Genomic DNA, 26,811 nt, shown 5'->3' with positions numbered 1-26,811 from the left:
TACAGTTGATTCCGAGGTCCTGAGAAAATAGCACAACCAGGTCAAAAGATCTGGGCCCGGTTTCCCAAAAGCATCTTGTTCATCATTAGAACTTTCGTTGAAGCATCGTTAAATATCCGAGCTGTTTCCCAACACCATCAACACCGTTGTTACTAAGGTTGCACAAAACGCTCGTTATTTACTAACAGCCTCAGACCACTCTAAGTGCCTCGACAGATACGTTTTCCCCCTACCGCGTCACTTTATACACAGGGGATCTCTGTGACCGCTGTTGACTTCACAATGAAGTTGACTACAAATACAAAGTTGCACAATGTCTTTGTAATTGTTACAAACAAGCGAGGGATAAACATGAAAACCGAGCTGATTGCACTAAAAGATAAATAGCCTACAGTATAGGCTACATAGGCCTATATAATTTTATAATATTGAAACCAATTTCATGTTCGTTCGAGTTCTATTTTGCTAATTGTAAGCTACTGTAATTTTTGCCTCCATATATTTCACAATATGTAACAACAACAACAAATCTCGATTTAGGGAATTATCATAGAATAAGCTTCCTCAATATTTGCAGCCATACGTGATGTCATCTTTCTAGGAGCTGATCCATTGTCAATATTGTGGAAGCACCTCCTTTGTTTCGATTCACATATCCATCAGGGACGCAAAAAGACAATACAGACTCAAACTTGAATTGATGTTTGACAACTCAGATTCGCATCACATGTGGCAAGGACTACAGACTATCACAGACTACAACGTCAAATCCAACTGTGCGGTGCCATCCAAAGCCTTCCTCCCAGACGAGCTTAACACATTCTATGCTCGCTCCGAGGTAGACAATACTGAGCCATTCAGGCAGACTCTCGCTGCTCCGGAAGACCAGGTGTTTTCGCTCTCCGAGGCTGACGTGAAGAAAACTCTCAAAAGAGTGCATACTCGCCAAGCCGCCGACCCAGATGGCATCCCTGGCCACGTCCTCAGAGTGTGTGCTGACCAGCTGGCGGGCGTCTTCTCGGACAACTTCAACCTGTCCCTGTTCCTGTCCCAGGCTGTAGTCCCCACCTGCTTAAAGGTACCACCATTGTCTCTGTGCCCAAGAAAGACAAGGTGACATGCCCAAATGGCTATCGCCCCATTGCGCTCACCTCAATTATCGTGAAGTGGTTTAAGAGGCTGTTCATGGCCAACATCAAGGCCAGCATGCCAGGCACACTGGACTCACTCCAATTTGCCTACCGCTCAAACAGATCCACGGAAAATGCCATTTCCGTAGCTATTCACAAGGCTCAGAGCCCTGGGCCTGGACATCACCCTCTGCAACTGGATCCTGGACTTCCTGACGAGCCGACCACAGGCTGTGAGGATTGGCAACAACACCTCCTCCACACTGACTCTTAACACAGGGTCCCCCCAAGGATGTGTCCCCAGTCCTCTGTACTCCCTGTTCACCCACGACTGTGTGGCTTTTTACATTTTTTCACCTTTAAGCTAGTTGAGAACAAGTTCTCATTTGCAACTGCGACTTGGCCAAGATAAAGATTAGCAGTTCGACACATACAACAACACAGTTACACATGGAATGAACAAAACACACAGTCAATAATACAGTAGAAAAAAGAAAAGGTCTATATACAGTGAGTGCAAATAAGGTCAAATAAGGGAGTTAAGGCAATAAATAGGCCATGGTGGCGAAGTAATTACAATATGGCAATTAAACACTGGAATGGTAGACGTGCAAAAGATGGATGTGCAAGTAGAGATGCTGTGGTGCAAAAGGAGCTAAATAAATAAATACAGTATGGGAATGAAGTAGATAGATGGGCTGTATACAGATGGGCTATGAACAGGTGCAGTGATCTGTGAGCTGCTCTGACAGATGGTTCTTAAAGCTAGTGAGGGAGATGGGAATCTCCAGCTTCAGTGATTTTTGCAGTTCGTTCCAGTCAGTGGCAGCAAAGAACAGGAAGATAAGGCGACCAAAGGAGGAATTGGCTTTGGGGGTGACCAGTGAGATATACCTGCTGGAGCGTGTGCTACGAGTGGGTGCTGCTATGTTGACCAGCGAGCTGAGATAGGGCGGGCCTTTACCTAGCAGAGACTTGTAGATAACCTGTAGCCAGTGGGTTTGGCAACGAGGGCCAGCCAACGAGAGCGTACAGGTCGCAGTGGTGGGTAGTATATGGGGCTTTGGTGACAAAACGGATGGCACTGTGATAGACTACATCCAGTTTGCTGAGTAGAGTGTTGGAGGCTATTTTATAGATGACATCGCTGAAGTCAAGGATCGGTAGGATGGTCAGTTTTACGAGGGTATGTTTAGCAGCATGAGTGAAGGAAGCTTTGTTGCGAAATAGGAAGCCGATTCTAGATTTAATTTTTGATTGGAGATGCTTAATGTGAGTCTGGAAGGAGAGTTTACAGTCTAGCCAGACACCTATGTATTTGTAGTTATCCACGTATTCTAAGTCAGAGCCGTCCAGAGTAGTGATGCTGGATGGGCGATGATCGGTTGAATAGCATGCATTTAGTTTTTATTTGCGATAGAGATAGGTCTGTAGCAGTTTGGGTCTAGAATGTCTCCCCCTTTGAAGAGGGGGATGACCGCGGCAGCTTTCCAATCTTTGGGAATCTCAGACGATACAAAAGAGAGGTTGAACAGGCTAGTAATAGGTAGTTGCAACAATTTCAGCAGATAATTTAAGAAAGAGAGGGTCCAGATTGTCTAGCCCGGCTGATTTGTAGGGGTCCAGATTTTGCAGCTCTTTCAGAACATCAGCTATCTGGATATGGGTGAAGGAGAAATGGTGGGAGCTTGGGCGGGTTGCTGTGGAGGGTGCCGGGCAGTTGACCAGGGTAGGGGTAGCCAGGTGGAAAGCATGGCCAGCCTTAGAAAAATGCTTATTGAAATTCTCTATTATTGTGGATTTGTCGGTTGTAACAGTGTTTCCTAGCCTCAGAGCAGTGGGTAGCTGGGATGAGGTGCTCTTATTCTCCATGGACTTTACAGTGTCCCAGAACTTTTTTGAGTTTGTACTGCAGGATGCACATTTCTGTTTAAAAAAGCTAGCCTTAGCTTTTCTAACTGCCTGTGTATATTGGTTCCTAACTTCCCTGAAAAGTTGCATATCACGGGGGCTATTCGATGCTAATGCAGAACGCCACAGGATGTTTTGTGCTGGTCAAGGGCAGACAGGTCTGGAGTGAACCAAGGGCTATATCTATTCCTGGTTCTACATTTTTTGAATGGGGCATGCCTATTTAAGATGGTGAGGAAGGCACTTTTAAAGAATAACCAGGCATCCTCTACTGTCGGGATGAGGTCAATGTCGTTCCAGGATACCCCGGCCAGGTCGATTAGAAAGGCCTGCTCGCAGAAGCGTTTTAGGGAGCGTTTGACTGTGATGAGGGGTGGTCGTTTGCTCGCAGACCCATTACGGATGCAGGCAATGAGGCAGTGATCGCTGAGATCTTGGTTGAAAACAGCAGAGGTGTATTTGGAGGGTGAGTTAGTTAGGATGATATCTATGAGGGTGCCCGTGTTTACGGATTTGGGGTTATATCTGGTAGGTTCATTGATAAGTTGTGTGAGATTGAGGGCATCAAGCTTAGATTGTAGGATGGTCGGGGTGTTAAGCATGTCTCAGTTTAGGTCACCTACAGTGCCTTGCGAAAGTATTCGGCCCCCTTGAACTTTGCAACCTTTTGCCACATTTTAGGCTTCAAACATAAAGATATAAAGCTGTATTTGTTTGTGAAGAATCAACAACAAGTGGGACACAATCATGAAGTGGAACGACATTTATTGGATATTTCAAACTTTTTTAACAAATCAAAAACTGAAAAATTGGGCGTGCAAAATTATTCAGCCCCCTTAAGTTAATACTTTGTAGCGCCACCTTTTGCTGCGATTACAGCTGTAAGTCGCTTGGGGTATGTCTCTATCAGTTTTGCACATCGAGAGACTGAAATTTTTTCCCATTCCTCCTTGCAAAACAGCTCGAGCTCAGTGAGGTTGGATGGAGAGCATTTGTGAACAGCAGTTTTCAGTTCTTTCCACAGATTCTCGATTGGATTCAGGTCTGGACTTTGACTTGGCCATTCTAACACCTGGCTGTGTTTATTTTTGAACCATTCCATTGTAGATTTTGCTTTATGTTTTGGATCATTGTCTTGTTGGAAGACAAATCTCCGTCCCAGTCTCAGGTCTTTTGCAGACTCCATCAGGTTTTCTTCCAGAATGGTCCTGTATTTGGCTCCATCCATCTTCCCATCAATTTTAACCATCTTCCCTGTCCCTGCTGAAGAAAAGCAGGCCCAAACCATGATGCTGCCACCACCATGTTTGACAGTGGGGATGGTGTGTTCAGCTGTGTTGCTTTTACGCCAAACATAACGTTTTGCATTGTTGCCAAAAAGTTCCATTTTGGTTTCATCTGACCAGAGCACCTTCTTCCACATGTTCGGTGTGTCTTCCAGGTGGCTTGTGGCAAACTTTAAACGACACTTTTTATGGATATCTTTAAGAAATGGCTTTCTTCTTGCCACTCTTCCATAAAGGCCAGATTTGTGCAATATACGACTGATTGTTGTCCTATGGACAGAGTCTCCCACCTCAGCTGTAGATCTCTGCAGTTATTCCAGAGTGATCATGGGCCTCTTGGCTGCATCTCTGATCAGTCTTCTCCTTGTATGAGCTGAAAGTTTAGAGGGACGGCCAGGTCTTGGTAGATTTGCAGTGGTCTGATACTCCTTCCATTTCAATATTATCGCTTGCACAGTGCTCCTTGGGATGTTTAAAGCTTGGGAAATTTTTTTGTATCCAAATCCGGCTTTAAACTTCTTCACAACAGTATCTTGGACCTGCCTGGTGTGTTCCTTGTTCTTCATGATGCTCTCTGCGCTTTTAACGGACCTCTGAGACTATCACAGTGCAGGTGCATTTATACGGAGACTTAATTACACACAGGTGGATTGTATTTATCATCATTAGTAATTTAGGTCAACATTGGATCATTCAGAGATCCTCACTGAACTTCTGGAGAGAGTTTGCTGCACTGAAAGTAAAGGGGCTGAATAATTTTGCACGCCCAATTCTTCAGTTTTTGATTTGTTAAAAAAGTTTGAAATATCCAATAAATGTCGTTCCACTTCTTGATTGTGTCCCACTTGTTGTTGATTCTTCACAAAAAAATACAGTTTTATATCTTTATGTTTGAAGCCTGAAATGTGGCAAAAGGTCGCAAAGTTCAAGGGGGCCGAATTCTTCCGCAAGGCACTGTATACCTTTGTCTGTACATTATGCCTTGAAAAAATTCTACCATGCCCAGAAATCTACTCCTTTTACTCTCTGTTCTGAACGTACTAGGCGTCCAGTTCTGTTAGCCTTTAGCCGTACCCTTATCCTACTTCTCCTCTGTTCCTCCGGTGATGTAGAGGTGAATCCAGGCCCTGCAGTGTCTACCTCCACTCCCATCCCCCAGGCTCTCTCATTTGTTGACTTCTGCAACCGTAAAAGCCTTGGTTTCATGCATGTTAACACTAGAAGCCTCCTCCCTAAGTTTTTTTTATTCACTGCTTTAGCACACTCCACCAATCCAGATGTCCTAGCCGTGTCTGAATCCTGGCTTAGGAAGACCACCAGAAACCTTGACATTTCCATTCCTAACTATAACATTTTCCGACAAGATAGAACTGCCAAAGGGGGCGGTGTTGCAATTTACTGCAAAGATAACCTGCAGAGTTCTGTCTTACTATCCAGGTCTGTACCCAAACAATTTGAGCTTCTACTTCTAAAAATGAACCTTTCCAGAAACAAGCCTCTCTCCGTTGCCGCTTGATATAGACCACCCTCTGCCCCCAGCTGTGCCCTCGACACCATATGTGATTTGATTGCCCCCCCATCTATCATCTGAGCTCGTGCTGCTACAGTGCCTTGCGGAAGAATTCGGCCCCCTTGAACTTTGTGACCTTTTGCCACATTTCAGGCTTCAAACATAAAGATATAAAACTGTATTTTTTTGTGAAGAATCAACAACAAGTGGGACACAATCAAGAAGTGGAACGACATTTATTGGATATTTCAAACTTTTTTAACAAATCAAAAACTGAAGAATTGGGCGTGCAAAATTATTCAGCCCCTTTACTTTCAGTGCAGCAAACTCTCTCCAGAAGTTCAGTGAGGATCTCTGAATGATCCAATGTTGACCTAAATTACTAATGATGATAAATACAATCCACCTGTGTGTAATTAAGTCTCCGTATAAATGCACCTGCACTGTGATAGTCTCAGAGGTCCGTTAAAAGCGCAGAGAGCATCATGAAGAACAAGGAACACACCAGGCAGGTCCAAGATACTGTTGTGAAGAAGTTTAAAGCCGGATTTGGATACAAAAAGATTTCCCAAGCTTTAAACATCCCAAGGAGTACTGTGCAAGCGATAATATTGAAATGGAAGGAGTATCAGACCACTGCAAATCTACCAAGACCTGGCCGTCCCTCTAAACGTTCAGCTCATACAAGGAGAAGACTGATCAGAGATGCAGCCAAGAGGCCCATGATCACTCTGGAATAACTGCAGAGATCTACAGCTGAGGTGGGAGACTCTGTCCATAGGACAACAATCAGTCGTATATTGCACAAATCTGGCCTTTATGGAAGAGTGGCAAGAAGAAAGCCATTTCTTAAAGATATCCATAAAAAGTGTCGTTTAAAGTTTGCCACAAGCCACCTGGAAGACACACCGAACATGTGGAAGAAGGTGCTCTGGTCAGATGAAACCAAAATGGAACTTTTTGGCAACAATGCAAAACGTTATGTTTGGCGTAAAAGCAACACAGCTGAACACACCATCCCCACTGTCAAACATGGTGGTGGCAGCATCATGGTTTGGGCCTGCTTTTCTTCAGCAGGGACAGGGAAGATGGTTAAAATTGATGGGAAGATGGATGGAGCCAAATACAGGACCATTCTGGAAGAGAACCTGATGGAGTCTGCAAAAGACCTGAGACTGGGACGGAGATTTGTCTTCCAACAAGACAATGATCCAAAACATAAAGCAAAATCTACAATGGAATGGTTCAAAAATAAACACATCCAGGTGTTAGAATGGCCAAGTCAAAGTCCAGACCTGAATCCAATCGAGAATCTGTGGAAAGAACTGAAAACTGCTGTTCACAAATGCTCTCCATCCAACCTCACTGAGCTCGAGCTGTTTTGCAAGGAGGAATGGGAAAAAATTTCAGTCTCTCGATGTGCAAAACTGATAGAGACATACCCCAAGCGACTTACAGCTGTAATCGCAGCAAAAGGTGGCGCTACAAAGTATTAACTTAAGGGGGCTGAATAATTTTGCACGCCCAATTTTTCAGTTTTTGATTTGTTAAAAAAGTTTGAAATATCCAATAAATGTCGTTCCACTTCATGATTGTGTCCCACTTGTTGTTGATTCTTCACAAACAAATACAGCTTTATATCTTTATGTTTGAAGCCTAAAATGTGGCAAAAGGTCGCAAAGTTCAAGGGGGCCGAATACTTTCGCAAGGCACTGTAGTAGGATGTGAATATAGTGGGGGTAAACCTGTGCATATAGTGATAATGAAAGAGATATTGTCTCTAGAAATAGCATTTAAACCAGGTGATGTCACTGCGTGTGTGGGGGGTGGAACTAAATCGTTAGCCGAGGCGTGTTGAGCAGTGCTAGAGGCTCTACAGTGAAATAAAACAATAGTTACAAACCAGAACAGCGATCGACACGGCATGGTGACGTTAGGGAAAGGCTTGCGTAGCCGGGTGATCATACAAGTCCAGTGCGTGGCCTTAGAGGGATGACGTGACGGAGGGAAGTCTGTTGTGCCCACCTCGTGCAGTTACATCAGCGGACGGATCAGCAGGGCTCCGTGTGGTAAACCAGGCCAATTGGAAAAATATGTAGAGTGGCCGAAGAAATATGTCCGAAGGGCCTCTTAAGCCAGCAGTCTTAAGATCGCTAGCAGGCCGCAGATTAGCGGCTGTGCGTTCAGGGGTCGTTAGCTGCTATAATTCCAGGTGGAAAAAAATATATTACAAAAATATCACAATAAATGTAAAAATAAATAAATAATAATAATATGTTCAGAGCTTGCGGTAGGAATCCGGAGATATCGAGAAGAATAAGTCAGACTAGCTCTGGTTTGAACCACGCTGTACAGACTGGCGAGAGTCTGAGTGAGCTTTCACAAAGAGTGAGCTTTGCACAGCACCGACTCCATCATCAAGTTTGCTGACGAGACCATGGCATGATAACCAACAACGATGAGTCAGCCTATCGGGAGGAGGTAAGTGAACTGGCATTGTGGTGTCATGACAACAACCTCTCCCTCAACTTCAGCAAAACAAAGGAGTTGATTGTTGACTTCAGGAAGCAGAGGAGGGAACATGCCCCAATCCACATCAACAGGACTGCAGTAGAGAGAGTCACAAGTTTGAAGTTCCTCAGCATCCACATCACGAGGACTTGTTTGTCACTTGTTAGCAAACGTTCTCTCTGGGTGGTGTTTTGAGGAACGCATGTTACATCTTTGGCTGTTGTAGCTAGCTAACAACCTGGCAGAATAGGAAGTCTACATTCAATGTAATACACGAGTTGAATCAAAACATGTTTTACACCCTAGTTCATGAATGAATGCTTGGAGTCTTCACAGATCCTGTGACATAAAACACTAACTTTCTATCCTTGCATTTATTTGTCATTATTAACAAATAAGAATTTAATTAAAACATTGAACTTAAGCCCTGTACTAATTATGGGTCTTGGTTATCGCTTAAAATACACTGTATGTGTAACTATGCCTACTTAACTTTCACTGTGAAAGGGCTCTCCTGGGCACACATATCCAAAATAATGTAGGTCTATGCAGTTGCAAAATCGAATGCTTCTAACCAAAGAGTCAACTATAGGCCTACTTTCATTAACGTGTACTTGTTGGATGGATTGGATGCGGCATTGGTGTCTAGCTGTAGGGGTGTCGTCTAGTGATATTGTCGACCGTCAGCTGATCCAGGAAAGAAAACAAACATTGTTAGAAAAGAATAAAGGTAAATAAATGATCTGCTACTTCTGGTCACGGATGGCAGGGAGAACACCAGCACCCACGAGCACCTGAAAAACAAAGCAATGAGTGATTTAAAGAGCTGACTGACAACAGCAAACAATGATACATCAATGGATAGATGTATGAATTGGAATACAGGATATTTTTTATCAACGCCGCATGGCAAACAAATAGCAAAAAATGAGGAAGTACAAATGAAAATCAATGTGTAAAGGAGCTCAGCTAAAGCTGAAATTCAGCACTACTGAGTGGACAGCGCCACCACATACTGTAGAAATAGATGGTTTTAACCATGACGGAGAGGTGGGGGTGTTCGTTTCATTGGAAACTTTTACTGTCATATTTACCACTGCTTTTTAAACAAATATTACAATGGTTAAATTTCATTATTTAGAGCTTCTCATTTAGAGGCTCTAACGTCTCATTCAGCTCCCCCTTAATTCGCATCATGATTTTAGCTTTTATAATAAGCTAGTGTCTTTACACTGTTACCTATTCCTTTTTTGCAACCAATACATTTTTTATATTTAGAACCCTGGTGAGTGATAGAGTGAGAGAGACAAAGAGTGAGTGAGTGAGTGAGACAGAAAGGCTGAAAGCCGGAGATGGAGCTCTGTGCCCAGTCTCAACCTCTCTCTCTCTGGCTGGCTGCAGCCCAGTTCATCTCCACTGATCTGGCCAGAGTGATTGCTGCCATACCCTCCGCTCATCCCTGCCCTGCTTTCCATCGCTCTCTCTCTCTCTCTCTCTCTCTCTCTCTCTCTCTCTCTCTCTCTCTCTCTCTCTCTCTCTCTCTCTCTCTCTCTCTCTCTCTCTCTCTCTCTCTCTCTCTCTCTCTCTCATCTCCTCTCTTCTAGCTACATAGCAATGTCTCCTAGTTTCCTCCTCTCAAACTCCTTTTTAGTCTCTTTCGATTTTTCTTCTCTCTCACTGTCAGTCACTTGAAACTATTGAGTGTTATCTTACTGCTTCCCACTGCTCTCCTCTCGCACTTTTCTTTTTCTCAGAAATATTGATGGAGGTTGGAAGGGAGAGAGGGAGAGGGTTGTTGGTACTGCCCAATGTGTCACCATGTCTAGTGTGTTTGACCATCCACCCAAAATACCCACACCCTCTCCCTCGTCACAAAAAAACAACCGTCTTCATCTGCCCTGTTTTCTTTGGGAGTGGAAATGCTATTGAATAGGAGGTCTGCGTGGGACTGATTTCATCCTCCCGCTCCCGCAGCTTTTCATACCGTACCTGCTCACTCCTGCGGGCTTTTTGTCCGACTTCACTCTCCGCAGGTTTGGTAGAAGGTGGATGTTTCCGGTTTTCAGGGATACGGTATATTCAACCTAACTTTCGTTTCCCCTGAAAAACGAATATCGGGACTCTGCTCATGCGTCTTTCAACGCCCGCTATGTTAGGTTATTTCAACTTCCTCCCGCTCCCAAAAGAACTAGTCCCGAACCCGACCGCAGTCCTGCAAATGTTATTTTAGGCATAGGTCAGGCATATCGCTTGGCAGCCATGGTCCCAGCAATTTTGTAGGCAATATCAAAAATAACCCATGAAATAGGTTAAATTACTAGAGATTCTCACTTGGCCCATTAGGCTATATTAGGCTATTGGTATTACTGGGATATATCAGCCAATAGGCTAGACGTAGTTTGAAAGAGAGCCAGAGTTGGATCGTAGAAGCACGGGGGTTATCGCACTTGCACTTTCTCTTGAGCTACGTTTTGCATAATATAGCATATATAGCATACTTTAATAGGAGCGGGACGATTAGCAGGCAGAGACAAATATGGGTGATCAGTATTTATTTCCAGAAAATGTAGTAGGCCTAAACTATAGCTTTATTATATTTAGGAAGTTCATTTCCTTGGAAAGATAACCCCCATGGTTCTCCGCCCATGAATATAGCCTGCTTTGTTTAATAGAGACCACAAGCAAACCTGATCTCACACGCCCAACTGGGAGAGGAGAGGTATGGCTACTGAGCTTAAAGCAGCAAGAATGATGAGAGCGGACACTTGCACTTTCTCTTACGTTTTGCATAGCCTACAGGCTACCTTTTTAGGAGCGGGACGATTTCCATGCAAAGACAAAAAAATGGGTTATCAATATTTATTCAAAATGAAAAGGCACAACGTTGCACCTTTTCGTTTTGAATTATGATTACATTTTTTGGTTGCACCTCAACTTTTCATTATCAATAGTTATTTCCTGAAACTGTAGTAAACTGTAGCCTAAACATATTTAATCAAATGTCCTTGCTAAGATAGGCTAACTGCACCATGCTTCTCCACCCATACAGCCTAAAGCTGCACTTGATCTCGCACACCCAAACTAGGAGAGAAGAGGTGCTATTGAACTTGAAGCAGCGAATGATGAGAGAGAGCGAGGGTGTAAATAGTGGGCCAAAGAGGTGCTTTTAATTGGCAAATGCATACCCTACAAAACAGACAGAGGACTGTTTCCAAGTAGCCTAATCTGCGATACCAAAAAATATTGTCTGTTTGATCGCCCGCTCCCGCACGCAGCATGAAAAATGCAGACCACGCCGCAATGATGTCGGGTCCCACGGTAGTCCCCTATACTGAATCGCTCCTTTTCCCACGTTCGCAGGATGCCACTACCCCCTGCCGTCTGCCAGAGCTCTGCTAGCGTGCAGACATGCAGCCAGGATGGGTGTGTGTTTGTATGTGCACACTGCACACTTACATTGTTTGTCCTGGCATCACCCCACACCGCACAGCATGCTTCTAATCTCTTCAACGTCTCTCCCCCTTCCCCACCTGAGCCATAGCAAGTCATCTCAAACCTAAATCACAAGTGCGTGTGAATGACAGAGAATCAGGAGTCAGCCTTAATATTTCAAGAGTCATTAATTGTCGCTAGATGTTGACTGTCTGCAAACAGATGTAGGCCTATGTTATGCTACCTTATGTAATACTCATTAAGACCCAAGTGCTCTCTCTCTCTCACTGTGAGGCAGAGCATTTTTGGCTGAGATTAGTTGGTTTATTCTGCTTTAGTGCCACATTCTCAGTAACAGTAAACCAGATACAAGAATTATGGCAAGGTTATTTCAAGATGAATTTAGCCTGTCTCTCTCTCCCCCCTCCCATGTTAGAACGATCTTCCAGGCCAGGTAATTTTAAATAGGTCTGGAGCTGATTACATAAACACAGTAATGCCGCATTAAGACAATTAGGAGGCCAGATTAAATGCCCAAACAGCCCAGATTTACCAGCAATGCGAGCCGGGGACAGATGTTTTATCATTTGGCAGGTCAGAGGCCAGGGTTTTAATAGTGGCAAACGTTATTCAGGTTAGGCTGCTGGAATACAGTCAAGTCAGCAGTGACCTCTTTCCTCATTGTTTGACCAACATCTCATTGGTATCCCTCATCAAGTCCCCTCGAACTGTTCATTCAATTGATTGCCTTTTTGACTAATATTCTCAGCAGTCAAAGCCAGAATCTCCCAGAGCCTTGGCTCTTGGTTTAATGGTGGTGTGATTCTCACCAGCAGGCGTCCTGTTTTCATGTGTCACTGTAAGCTCCTAGAAGGTTCTCTTGGCAGAAGTAGATTGTGATAAAATCACCAGTAGCTGAAGATGTTACTGTCAGACTGGGGTGTGAGTTTGTTCCAAGGTGAGACTCCTTACTGTTTTCATTAATGGTGGAATGTCAATACCAGTATGGGAAACTGAATTCCTCACCTGTCTCTAATGAAAGTGAAACAACATCACGGCATGCCATTTCCAGATTGGAAGACTTTCCTGAAGGCACAGACCGTTTTTGATGATCAGGCTACAAATGTGCCAGTACAGTCCTTAATTCAGTTGATATCGTCAATGGCAGCGCAGCAGTGGGCCTCCATCTGAGCCCCAGAGGGATGTCTTCGGGAGCGAGCCCCAGAGGGATGTCTTCGGGAGCGAGCCCCAGAGGGATGTTTTCGGGAGCGAGCCCCAGAGGAATGTCTTCGGGAGCGAGCCCCAGAGGGATGTCTTCGGGAGCGAGCCCCATGCGGCCTCCACAAGTCTACTTTGCATCCCCCTGTCGGCGTAGTCCCGGTGGAGGCCCTGGCACGGCACCCCTGCCAGGCTGGCAATGTGGTGGTGTGGTGCTGGAGGGGTGTCAACGGGAGGCATTAGTGGTGATTTCTAGGGGTGCAGGCGGAGGAGGGGCTACACTCAGCTACAGACTGTAATCATGTTGCATACCGGAAGTCACTCCCCAGTAAGGGTGTTGTAGACTGTCTCCTGCCTCTATTGATGATTTATTATGAGATGATATGGAATGTGAGGGGAGTGGGGGAGGGGGAGATTACTATTCTGTGTTGTGTGTGTCTGTCTTTATGCCCGTTAAGCTCGAATTGCACCAAAGAGTCTTGTCAGGCTTCATTTGCTTAATCCTGTTTGAGGCAGTATAACGCTATTTAAGCTTTAAACAGCGTTTTACTATTGTTTATACTTCTCAAGCACCCGAATGGTATTTCTCTGGGACATACAGCTTTATTTCATTTGATGGGGATTTTTTTTTAAAGAAGCTTTCTCACTTTATCGGTGCGATGTATGGCAGACAGGATAGGTGAACTGTATAATGGCCCATTCATGTCATCAGGGGATAGTCTGTCTCGCTGGCGCTCAGCTCAGCCTTTTCGCCTCACTGAGTTCAATTGAATTAGTCAAAATTGGTGGGTTTCAGTCACACTGTGTGACACACTGCCCAGGCAGTGTCACACTGCCACAAGGGTCCAGCATCATTCTGGGTGGTTTGCATTAGTATGGATCTTTCTTATGAAGGACCATGATTCATTTGAATGCAGATAGATGGGTATTGATTTAGTTTTTTCCAATTTTGATTCTGCTAACCTTTCTTATGTAGGTCCTACTCAAAAGCACGTGGGCTAATCTTACCTGACAATCATATGGCGAGAGAGAAGCCAGCATGTTACCATGTGTGTGATGGCACCCAGGCCTGTTTCAGTGGTCTGTGTAGCCGCCTGGTGAGGAAATCACTGTGAGCAGAGCTGGCCTGGACGTGATGGGACACGTACTGATCGATGTGGGCATGTCAACATGCCTCCTGGTCAGAGAGGCCAGTCCATCAGCACCCAGCCCTGTAATCAGATGTGGCAGCCAGTTGCCTGGCAATGGGCGCCATCTTCCCTGAGTCAAACAGATTCTCTCTCGTGTCCCTGAATGCTGACTGAAGGCTGTGCTGCTATGTGAAGAGGTGTATTTAGGGTGTCGTTATCCTGACTCCCCTTTCATCGAAGACTTCATTCAGCGATGATGCGTCTTTTAGAGAACATCCCTTCTGAGACCGATTTCATATGTCCTAGGACTTCTAAGTGAATGAAAAGAGATGGATGAATTCAAACACCTGTTGGAGCACATCATCAGCTGTCATCTAGGTCTATACTTTTGTTGCCTAGGAGACTTTGCCCACTTTGGTTTTCTGGCTTTGTGGCACAAACCGGCCAAAGCGCTCGCATAGCGCAAGCTTCGGTTGAAACCAGAGCCTCTGTGATCGTCAAGCATTTCAATCACGCCGCCGAAGTGTTCTCATCTGAAATAAGTGTCTCGCACTGAAGATGCTGCCCCCGTTTTTCTGCTTCAGTTGTTGCATACCGAAAAGAACGCCTCTGGACTGCCAGGGATATGCTTGCAGTGTAGTTTCCCAACGTAGTGTCCCAATTACCTACCGCTTAGAAATCATCCAGCACTTGTGGTCACTTCTTTGACAATGATGGCTTTTGCAGTACATTTCCTCTGAGCTGTTTGTAATGAGCTCATGTGAAGGCAGCAGGGAGGGAATCCCATCTCTCCGTGAATATCTGGGACTAGCAGCATGTTTTCTAACTCCCTGTGGCTGTCCCTGGCCATGTGGTGTTGGTTACCACTGCAAATGCACAGTGGCTACGGGCCGTGCTGAGGGAGCCTCCTACAGCCCAGGAGACATCTGTGTCTGTGGTGGAGCTAATATGAGCTTCATGTCGTAGCGTAGCGGCTAGGTGAGTCAGGTCTGCCTCCCTCCCAGGCCCAGACAGATCCCTGACCAACGGGACAGACTAATCCTAGGCAGGGTCTGATCAGGCTAATCTGCCCACATGACCTGCCTCTTAACTGAACTCCCTCCCCTCCCCTCCCCCTATCCCGCAGACCACAACAAAACGGTAGTTAGCTGTATAGGAGACGCACATGCTACACCCCCCCTTAACCTCACCCTTGGTAGGGAACACCTAGTCGGGATGAAAACACAACACTCCACCTATAGGAAATGCCCAAGCACCCCCAGCTGTGCTACCCACCGCCTTCACCCAGCATTGGTGTTAACAAGCCACGTCATTACAGGAAACGGCTAAGCCCCCCCCTTTGAACCCTCTCCTCCCTGCGCCGGTGATTAGGCTGCTTCACAACCGTCCACCTATAGGAAACGCCCATCTAATTCCCCAGCCCAGCCAGCCAGTCCCAGGGTGGGAGTGTGTGTCTGTTTGACCCTCAGCTCAGGGATTGTCTTACTCCCACCACAAGCGCTGAAAGTGTTGTTTTTGTCTGGCAGAGGAACTATTTTGGACTCTGTCAGCACCATTCACTGGGCTTGTGGGATAGAGAGGACAGGAGGGGTGTGTGGGCTGTTGATCCTCCTCCTTGAAGTAAACAAGTAATTACGCAGACATGCATAAGTGCAGAGTAGAGACACAGAAACATGCCTTAGTCTTGCTCAGTGTCGCCTCAGGTTCACCAAGAGTCTATCCTCTTGAATAAGCGACGGTGATTAATTGCTCACATTTTGTTTTTTTACACTGTTTTTTTATAAAGTGTGTGGAAGGAGGATATTTCTTCCCACATTTGTAGAGTGGTGGTTTATGAATGACTCATTACTGAATGACTCATTCAGGAGTATTGATGTTTTCCCGTTTGGTGTCTGCAAACACAAAACTCAAAAACTTAGTGTCCTTCATAGTCAGACTGTGTACACTGTACACCAGAGGTTGGTTGATCCTGCCAGCCGGTGCCTCAGGTCCGGGTTGTGAAGAGCAAACACAATCAGACAGGCATGTGACCGGGTGACATCACAAGTACAGGTCAGCTTGTGATTCAACACTGGGTAAACACACCCGGAGGAGAGAAGAAGAGAGGAGTGGAGGACCGGAAAAGGAAGAGGAGAGAAGGCTCGGTTCGTCACAGCAACACACGATAGGGATGCACTGACTCTCGCGCTCCTCCTCTGTACCGCCACCTTATTACCTCTTTCATTGTTCTCTCCCACCGTCTTAATCCCTCTCCCTTTCATCTCCCCCTCGTCCCTTCCCTGCGACTCTGCCCTGAAGTCGGACCATTTAAAGTTCATTGTGATGATGATGGTTATGGAAGGACTGAGAAAGAGCCTACCTAAAAACCGCCAAGAGCTCGGATTTTTAGCGACCAAACCTAAAAAATTTTTCATAGTATCATAAATGTTTCCATAAGCATATACAGTGCATTCAGAACCCTTGACTTTTTCCACATTTTGTTCTGTAACAGCCTTATTCTAAAATTGACACAATACCTCATAATGACACAGCAAAACCATTTTTAAAAACTTTTTTTTCTCCACATTTTTATAAATACAAAACTGAAATATTAAATTTACATAGGTTTTCAGACCCTTTACTCAGTGTTTTGTTGAAGGACATTTGGAAGCGATTATAGCCTCGAGTCTTCTTGGGTATGGCACTACAAGCTTGGCACACCTGTATTTGGGGAGTTTCTCTCATTCTTCTCTGCAGATCCTCTCAAGCTCTGTCAGGTCAGATGGGGAGCATCGCTGCACTGCTATTTTCAGATCTCTCCAGAGATGTTTGATCGGGTTCAAGTCCAGGATCATGCAGAGATTTGTCCCGAAGCCACTCCTGCAATGTCTTGGCTGTTTGCTTAGGGTCATTGTCCTATTGGAAGGTGAACCTTCTCCCCAGTCTGAGGTCCTGAGCGCGCAGGTTTTCATACAGGATGTTTCTGTACTTTGCTACGTTAATCTTTTCCTCAGTCCTGGCTAGTCTCCCAGTCCCTGTGGCTGAAAAATTTCCGCACAACATGATGCTGCCACCACCATTCTTCACTGTAGGGATGGTGCCAGGCTTCCTCCAGACATGATGCTTGGCATTCAGGCCAAAGAGTTCAATATTGGTTTCAGCAGACCAGAGAATCTTGTTTCTCATGGTCTGAGAGTTCTTTAGGTGCCTTTTGGCAAACTCCAAGTGGGCTGTCTTGTGCCTTTTACTGAAGAGTGGCTTCCATAAAGGCCTAATTGGTGGAGTGCTGCAGAGATGGTTGTCCTTATGGAAGTTTCTCCCATCTCCCCAGAGCAAATCCGGAGCTCTGTCAGAGTGACCATTGGATTCTTGTTCACCTCCCTGGCCAAGGCCCTCCTACCCCGATTGCTTTGTTTGGCCGGGCGGACAGCTCTAGGATGAGTCTTGGTGGTTCCAAACTTCTTTCATTTAAGAATGATGGAGGCCACTGTGTTCATGGGGCCTTCAATGTTTCAGAAATGTTTTGGTACCCTTCCCCATATCTGTACCTCAACACAATCCTGTCTCGGAGCTCTACGGACAATTCCTTCGACCTCATGGCTTGGTTTTTGCTCTGACATGCACTGTCAACTGTGGGACCACACAGGTGTGTGCCTTTACAAATCATGTCTAATCAATTGAATTTACCACAGGTGGACTCCAAGTTGTTTAAACATCTCAAGGATGATCAATGGAAACAGGATGCACCTGAACTCAATTTCAAGTCTCATAGCAAAGGGTCTGAATACTTATGTAAATAAAGTATTTATTTCATAAAAATAAAAAAAAATATTGCAAAAATTCAAAAACCGTGTTTTCAATTTGTCAATACGGGGTATTGTGTGTAGATTTATGAGGAAAAACATTTTTTGAATACATTTTAGAATAAGGCTATAACGTAACAAAATGTGGAATACTTTCCAAATGCACTGTATACACTGACTGAACAAAACATTAAGGACACCTTCCTAATATTGAGTTGCACCCGCCCCCTTTGCTCTCAGAACAACCTCAATCGTCGGGGCATGGACTCTACAATGTGTCGAAGGCATTCCACAGGGATGCTGGCCCATGTTGACGCCAATTCTTTGCTTGACATCATGGGAAAAATCTAAGGAAATCAGCCAGGCCTCAGAAAAATAATTGTAGACCTCCACAAGTCTGGTTCATCCTTGGGAGCAATTTCCAAATGTCTGAAGGTACCACGTTCATCTGTACAAACAATAGTACACAAGTATAAACACCATGGGACCACGCATACCACTCCGGAAGGAGACGCGTTCTGTCTCCTAGAGATGAATGTACTTTGGTGCGAAAAGTGCAAATCAATCCCAGAACAACAGCAAAGGACCCTGTGAAGATGCTAGAGGAAACAGGTACAAAAGTATCTATATCCACAGTAAAACGAGTCCTACATCGACACAACCTGAAAGGCCGCTCAGCAAGGTAGAAGCCACTGCTCCAAAACCACCATAAAAAAGTAATAAGGCTACAGTTTGCAAATGCACATGGGGACAAAGATCATACTTTTTGGAGCAATATCCTCTGGTCTGATGAAACAAAAATAGAACTGTTTGGCCATAATGACCATCGTTATGTTTGGAGGAAAAAGGGGGAGGCTTGCAAGCCGAAGAACACCATCCCAACCGTGAAGCACGTGGGTGGCAGCATCATGTTGTGGGTGTGCTTTGCTGCAGGAGGGTCTGGTGCTCTTCACATGAGGAAGAAAAATTATGTGGATATATTGAAGCAACATCTGAAGACATCAGTCATGAAGTCAAGGTATTGGAGTGGCCATCACAAAGCCCTGACCTCAATCCTATAGAAAATGTGTGGGCAGAACTGAAAAGGCATGTGCGAGCAATGAGGCCTACAAACCTGACTGTGTTACACCAGCTCTGTCAGGAGGAATTGGCCAAAATTCACCCAACTTATTGTGGGAAGCTTGTGGAAGGCTACCCAAAACGTTTGAGCTAAGTTAAACAGTTTAAAGGCAATGCTACCAAATGCTAATTGAGTGTATGTAAACTTTTGACCCACTGGGAATGTGATGAAAGAAATCAAATCTGAAATAAAACATTCTCTCTACTTTTATTCTAACATTTCATATTCTTAAAATAATGTGAGGATCCTAACTGACCTAAAACATAGACTTTTTACTTGTATTAATGGTCAGGAATTGTGAAAAACTGTGTTTAAATGTATTTGGCTAAGGTGTATGTAACCTTCCGACTTCAACTGTATATATGAATCTCCTTTATCATAACATTTTATGTGCATGTTCAGATTATGGGCATTTTCATACAGTCTGCTGAAGTGTTTTTTATTGAATGGCTGCATAAGATCACCTAATGTAAAGCCACCTTAAGTTTCTTTCCATGGGCCTCCCGGGTGGCGCAGTGCTAGCTGTGCCACCAGAGATTCTGGTTTGTCCATCGTCGTCCAGGTTAGGGAGGGTTTAGCCGGCAGGGATATCCTTGTCTTATCGCGCTCTAGCGACTCCTGTGGCGGGCCGGGCACAGTGCATGCTGACCAGGTCGCCAGGTGTACTGTGTTTCCTCCGACACATTGGTGCGGCTGGCTTCCGGGTTGGATGTGCATTGTGTCAAGAAGCAGTGGTTGGGTTGTGTTTCGGAGGACACGTGTCTCTCGACCTTCGCCTCTCCCGAGTCTGTACAGGAGTTGCAGCGATGAGACAAGACTGTAACTACTACCAATTGGATACCACGAAATTGGGAGAAAAATAAAAAATAAAAAGTTTCCTTCCATATTACTAAGGGCAATGAGATTTATAATATTCACCTGTATGATAGTGACAACGGTTTTATAAATCCACTGTGGAATTACCACTCTCTCTACGTTGTCCTCGTCATCCTCATAATCACCTTCACAGACCTGTGTCCGCCCACCGTGCAGACTTTGCACAGCTTTATTTAGCCTGTCTGTGAATTTCTGATTAGAGTGCCTCAGACCTGCACCGCTCGTGGCAGAGTGACGTCACACCACCACGTCTCCGCAAGGCATTATCTGCACAGTGTGTGCTAGAAGGAAGGAGGGAATGGAGTCCCAGGCACTTGTGCAGAGACCCAGTGGAGAGTGGGCTTCGACTGAGCTGTATCCTTTTCACCCGTCTTAACGCTCCGCAAATGGGATGACTGTCAGCAAATATATTCCCCTTCCACCATGGTGATAGTGGAGACATTTGCATACTGCGTGTGGAAATCGAGTAAAGACAGAGGTAGGGCAGGGAGAGCACTGGAGGAGACATGGCACTTTGAGTGGGAGAGAGGATCTTGATCGTAGATATATCTCCCTCTATTGTGACTTTAGTGTGGGAGTGTGATAAAACCAGTGAGGGGAGGTGGTATGGGGAGGAGCCCGCTCATAAACTTCTATGTTCTTGTCCCCCTGCAGATCTGCTGAAGTGTGAACTTTCACCTCTCTCCCCTTTGGCCTGTTCTGTAAAGAGCTTCTGTTGTTGAGGAGCTAAGACTCTGCTGTACTTGGCTGTGCAGGAGACACCAGTGAAGGTCGACACACCTGCAGCAGCAACAACAACTACCATCAACGAGTCCCCTAGTGTCAGACGTCTGTGAGATTCCACAAACGAGTTCAAGAAAGAGGGAGAGTCCAGGAGGGAAACTAAGAGGGAGTGAGAAAGCTAGAGGATGAGAAGATTCCACTCGCTCAATCTCTCTGAAGACTGGATTAGACAGGACACACCCTGTCCGATATTGCGCTAGGAACATTAGAGTCTCTGGACTCCATCAGTCAAATCAAACCATTGGAAAAACTAACAACAGTTGTATATATTTTTTTGTCTTTCTAGCCCTTTTTGGACACCCACTGATTTTTACTCTGCGTTTTTTTCTGCCACTGCAAAGATGGCCCTGTGTTTTTTGTCATGTGGGCGGACTGTTAAGTGTTGATCCCGGGAAATAGGTGATTCACAGCCAGGAACATGTCTTGGAAGAGGAACTACTTTGCGTCCGGAAGTGGCGGACTGCAGGGGATCTTTACCCCACGCACCATGACATCCATCGCCCCCAGTAAAGGACTCAGCAACGAGCCGGGCCAAAACAGCTGCTTCCTCAACAGCGCACTGCAGGTAGGGATACAAACAAACACACTACTGCTTGCACGCACACACAGCAAAATTTAGGTCAGAATTTTAACATCCAGAATATTAACACCCACAGTAAAATTATATGTGACCCACCAAAATAATGTTAAAAATAAGACTTTTCATAGTGTTCACAAACTAACACTCCTAGAGTGGTGGTCCTTAACACCACGGGTGTTGCAAATCCAGACTTAAATTAACACTTTATTAGAGCTGTTGCTGAACTCATGTAGTGTAACAGTATATATATTATTTTTTTTGGGGGGGGGGTGTTGTTTAGTGTTGCAGGTTATAAAGCCGTATTTGCATATATCCCAGCATGCCTTTCAATTGAATGTGAGAGCTACCCACCCATGAATGTATTTGTTAGTGACAGAGACATAGTTGTTGCATTCAATAACTTTCAGTCTTGAAACCTTCACTGAGTGAGTGACTGAACAAGTGAATGTGTTTGACTTTAAAGTCATTATACATTTCACGAGGCCTAGTTGTCCTTAACATTGTGGTCTGAAAATAAAATGTTGTCTCATGGGCTACATCAGACCAGCAATAAACTGGTTTGTGAAGTGATTATTAATTCCTTACGGTATCCTGCCAGAGGGAGGACATCCAACAATTTCAATATTTTATCACCCACAACCTGCATTCAGAATGACTGCTATGGTGAAAGACATAATCAACAACACTACCTAAACCATCTAAACTGGAACAACCATCTCAGTAACGGGTGCAATAAGTCCAACCCCTTACAGATTGGATTAGTTTAGAAAAATGTAAGTTATTCATCTTGGTATAGTATAAAATCAATGAATCAGTCAATGTGCCTGTAGAAACAAAGATATTAATACAAACTATTCGAAATATCTACCTGCAGCAAAGCATTACGGAAAAAAGTACAGAGGCCCCTCCCACGACTTTTTCTCTCTGATAGAGTTAAAGGAAATGAACTCAACACAGTCAAGTAACAACAACATCACACAGTGTTGATTACACTGTGATTCAAATAACACCTAATTTATTCACTGCATTTGGGGTCAATTTCAATCCCACTGATGTTAACCCCCCCAGAATCAACACTAGGACTGACCCCATTTAGTGAACTGGTTGATTGCTTGGTAGATAGGCTGTTGGTAGATAGGCTGTTGGTCGACAGAGATTTCTTTAGTCGAGCAGAAGCAAAAAATATATAATATCGTGATGTGCAAGACACCTGCCTCGTCTGAGTGGACTAATCCATTGTGGAGACCGTGGGGATGGCACAGTCCATAACTCTAAGACGTGCTACTGAAATTGTATATGGTTAAGGACAATGGTGAAAAACGAATAAAAATACAATTATTTTATAACAAATGCGCTTTCTCCTGCATTCGATAGTGGTCGCTGTCTGCGGTTCTGAGAGATCAGTGCGCTGTTGAATTGGCACCTTTTCCTAGACCATGTTGCTATGTGGATAATAGCAAAGTTAACCAGCATATTGGTGTTGAGAACAATGTGGCGGTAGCAGCAGCGGAGTTAGGAGACAAGAAAACAGCCCTTGCCTTAGTTGTCTAAGAAAAGTGAGGAGAGAGGAAACCAACTTAATTAGGTCTATAATCAATAGCCTAACTGTTAAATATGCCTGGCTTTATTTATCATCCATATACAGTAGCAATCAAAAGTTTGGACACACCTACTCATTCAAGGGTTTTTCTTTATTTTTACTATTTTCTACATTGTAGAATAATAGTGAAGAATTCAAAACTATGATATAACACATATGGAATCATGTAGTAACCAAAAAAGTGTTAAACTAATTCTTCAAAGTAGCCACCCTTTGCCTTGATGACAGCTTTGCACACTCTTGGCATTCAGAATGCTGTGGTAGCCATGCTGGTTAAGTGTGCCATGAATTCTAAATAAATCACAGACAGTGTCACCAGCAAAGCACCCCCATACCAACACATGTCCTCCTCCATGCTTCACGGTGGGAACCACACATGCGGAGATCATCCGTTCACCTACTCTGTCTCACATAGACACAGCGGCTGTAACCTAAAATCTCAAATTTGGACTTATCAGACCGAAGGACAGATTTCCACCAGTTTAATGTCCATTGCTCGTGTTTCTTGGCCTAAGCAAGTCTCTTCTTCTTATTGGTGACCTTTTAGTAGTGTTTTCTTTGCATCGAATAGACCATGAAGGCCTGATTCACGCAGTCTCCTCTGAACAGTTGATGTTGAGATGTGACTGTTACTTGAACTCTGTGAAACATTTATTTGGGCTGCAATTTTTGAGGCTGGTAACCCTAATGAACTTATCCTCCGCAGCAGAGGTAACTCTGGGTCTTCCTTTACTGTGGCGGTCCTCATGAGAGCTAGTTTCACCATAGCGACTTTTACCAAGGCACACCTGTTAATTGAAATGCATTCCAGGGGACTACCTCATGAAGCTGGTTGAGAGAATGCCAAGAATTTGCAAAGCTGTCATCAAGGCAAAGGGTGGCTACTTTGAAGACTCTCAAAAATAAAATATTGGTTACTACATGATTCCATATGTGTTATTTCATAGTTTTGATGTCTTCACTATTATTCTACAATGTAGAAAATAGTAAAAAAATAAAGAAAAACCCTTGAATGAGTAGGTTTGTCCAAACTTTTGACCAGTACTGTTTATTTACAGAAAAAAGACAGATCCTGCTTATGTTGCCCGTTTGAGTGTTGTCAGATAAACAGGCAAACATGTCAGATAAACAACATCACAAATTTGACTATTTAAAGGCTTTGCACTTGTTTTTGTTGGAACAGCCCCTCTGTTTTTACTTAGAACTTCTTTAGTGTTGTTTACACTATTCCACATTTTCCGAAAAATAATATGAATAATACAAATAATAACCCTCATTGTTCTTGATCTCCCTCTTATTGTTATTATTACTACTACTGTTATTATGATAATCATTATACAAATAAGTAATGTCATTATCATTACTAGGCTTAGTATAGCTGCCTGTTATAACCACCATCTAACTGCAGGCCTAAGAGTGCATTCTGTTTAGTCTTAATACAGTAACTTACTTAAGGCCTATATTTCAATACTTATGTAGCCTAATGTATCAATCAATCATTCATTTGTTCATGTCATCACAAAGCATACGAGTCATTCATTATTTCACATGCAGTCAGGCATTTTAGCTTCAAAAAATAAAATAACAAAGCGACCCTTCAATAATTGGCGTAAACAATAATTAAACTGTTCAAGTTCACGAATGCAACATCACGTCAACAGTCCCTGCTGCCTAATTTGTTTAGTGCATTTTGAAAAAATGTATAGTTTGTGTGCACTTCCGGTAAATCCCTATACCTTGGTATGGTACAGAAACGGTATGACGGTATGAAAATCTGAATACCGCCTAACTCTAGCACAGAATAAGGCACAATTACCAGAAAATAAGTTTGTGAAAGTGTCTCTTGCGCAGAGATTTTGAGATCCTCTGTCCAACTTTCATCATTAAAACTCTCCTGTCGGATTTGTCTATGATTATGCACATGCGCAAAGGGATTCATGTACAATCCTAGCAGTCAAACGAGTTAAAATCGACATCCTTTAATGGAAAGAGATTTTAATAAGAGTTAAACAAGGCGAATTATCATTGCTGTTGCGACATGTGCACATTTCTTTATTATGTCACATTAGCTCAAAATAATTATTATTTTGAAAACAGAATTTTGCTTCTTACGTCGCTACAAGTTACGTCGACGTCCCTTCTAAATTTGCTCTATAACGTTAAGGAAAAGGAGTTAGAATTCTGTGAGATTTCAAGGGGAGGAGCAGTGATTACAGACAGTAATAGACAAGTCCTGTGTGGCACCCTTAGGAAAATATAGTGAAACACAACTCTCTGAAATACGTGTTAGTATCCTCACTTTGACATGACAGAGAGAGGACGATACATTTCATGTAGCATGATACACACACCCAGAATGTTCTCAGAACATCATGCTCCCGAGTGTAGCTTTAAATATTTCCGTGTGGTGATGTTCTTCACTCGGAGTCTGCTTCCCATACTTCTGGCTTCTCATACCCACATTTTCAGATTAGTCCAATTTCTAAGCTGTCAGTGATATGAAACTTTATGCTCGATCTCGTGATAATCAGCCTTTGTTCCTGACTAATCCCTCTGCTGATGCAATCCTGTAATTACAGATTCCCATGTAGTCCCATACAATGTCAATCCATTGATAAATATAAAACAACAATAACAGCAATTCATTTGTTCTACTGTAAAACAGTCCATTATTTAGTCGTCTTAAAATTCAACCACTGCAAGTCACCACACCAACAAGTCACCAAGTCATCATTGAAGGACTCATGTTAAGTAAATGATTGGTGAATTAGACTTGAGTCTTATGAAATGCCTGGATAACCAGTCTCTTATTAGTGTACTCATAGACACTTTACTTGACGTAGTGGGTGGGAGACTCTTGTCCACTCTCTCATCCAGAAGGACTCAGCCTGAACAAGTGGCTTAAGAAAGTGGTTCTACCATTGCCTTCTATAGGACTGCTGCCCAGGCACTGCCAGCTTGACTGGGAGGACCCACTCACACCGTACTTCGGGGGAAATGGGAAAGGCGTTTCCAAAAGTTTAATATGGTGCCTGCCAGGCAGTCAGTCGCCTGTGACTTAAGCCAAGCTTCTAGTCCCCATAAACAATTGTCAGACAGATGCTGCCATGCACCATAATTACCCAGCCAAACAACCTGTCATTAGTTTTCACTCTATTTTTGGATCACCATATAATCAGCCATATAGAAATACAGGGGCTTAACTGACTGATAATACCGCCAAAGCTACAAATTAGTGTCAGTTATGAGTAAGGAGACAGAGGGGGGGAGCTGATAATGTATTGTCTGCTGCTGGGAGCCATAACAATATGCTGAAACAGCGTATCGGCAGGCCGGGGGCGAAAACAGTCATTTTTTGTCTTAAATGAAATGCTCTGCGTTAACTAGGCTTCATTAAGTTCTCTGATATTGTCTCTTATTTTGCCCACACACGATTTAACAGGCATAACTTTGTTGAAAAGGTCATCATTTGGGAACATTTGAATATGGGCATATAAAAAGGATTTAAGCAAATAAGTTCTATGCTGAGTTGGAAGTACACTCTTAGAAAAAAGGATATTTGGTTGCCCCCATAGGAGAACCCTTTTTGGTTTCAGGTAGAACTCTTTTGGGTTACATGTAGAACCCTCTGTGGAAAGGGTTCTACAGTATGTGGAACCCAAAAGGGTTCTACCTGGAACCAAAGGGTACTTCAAAGGATTATCCTATGGGGACAGCTGAATAACCATTTTAGGTTCTAGATTGCACTTTTTTTTCAAAGAGTGTGCTGTATGTCAGTCGGTTTGCAATCCACTGTGCATTTAAATGTGTAATCTGGACATATACATATTGCTATATGTTATTAGAATGGTTTCATTTCAGGCTATTTCTGAGTTTAAGTTTGGTTAAGCCTATTGTACAGTATTGTTTTGCTACAGCTCAAAACACTTCGATTGATGTCCA

The 26,811-nt window shown here is 43.8% G+C and overlaps 1 protein-coding gene across 6 annotated transcripts in view; it reads left to right on the top strand.

Moving 5' to 3' along the window:
• Window positions 1-26,811, top strand: part of LOC110527734 (inactive ubiquitin carboxyl-terminal hydrolase 54) — a 116,038-nt gene that overhangs the window by 36,056 nt on the left and 53,171 nt on the right. For all 6 annotated transcript variants that reach the window (XM_036983445.1, XM_036983442.1, XM_036983455.1 and 3 more), the window contains exon 2: window positions 20,561-21,254. In XM_036983445.1, coding sequence (XP_036839340.1) covers window positions 21,108-21,254 — 147 coding nt within the window. In that variant the 5' untranslated portion in view covers window positions 20,561-21,107. The remainder of the gene's footprint in view (window positions 1-20,560; window positions 21,255-26,811) is intronic.

This window comes from Oncorhynchus mykiss, chromosome 1 (assembly GCF_013265735.2).
Source record: "Oncorhynchus mykiss isolate Arlee chromosome 1, USDA_OmykA_1.1, whole genome shotgun sequence".
NCBI lineage: Eukaryota > Metazoa > Chordata > Actinopteri > Salmoniformes > Salmonidae > Oncorhynchus > Oncorhynchus mykiss.
Note: the sequence above shows the minus strand (reverse complement) of the source record. Positions and strands in the feature narration are given on the sequence as shown.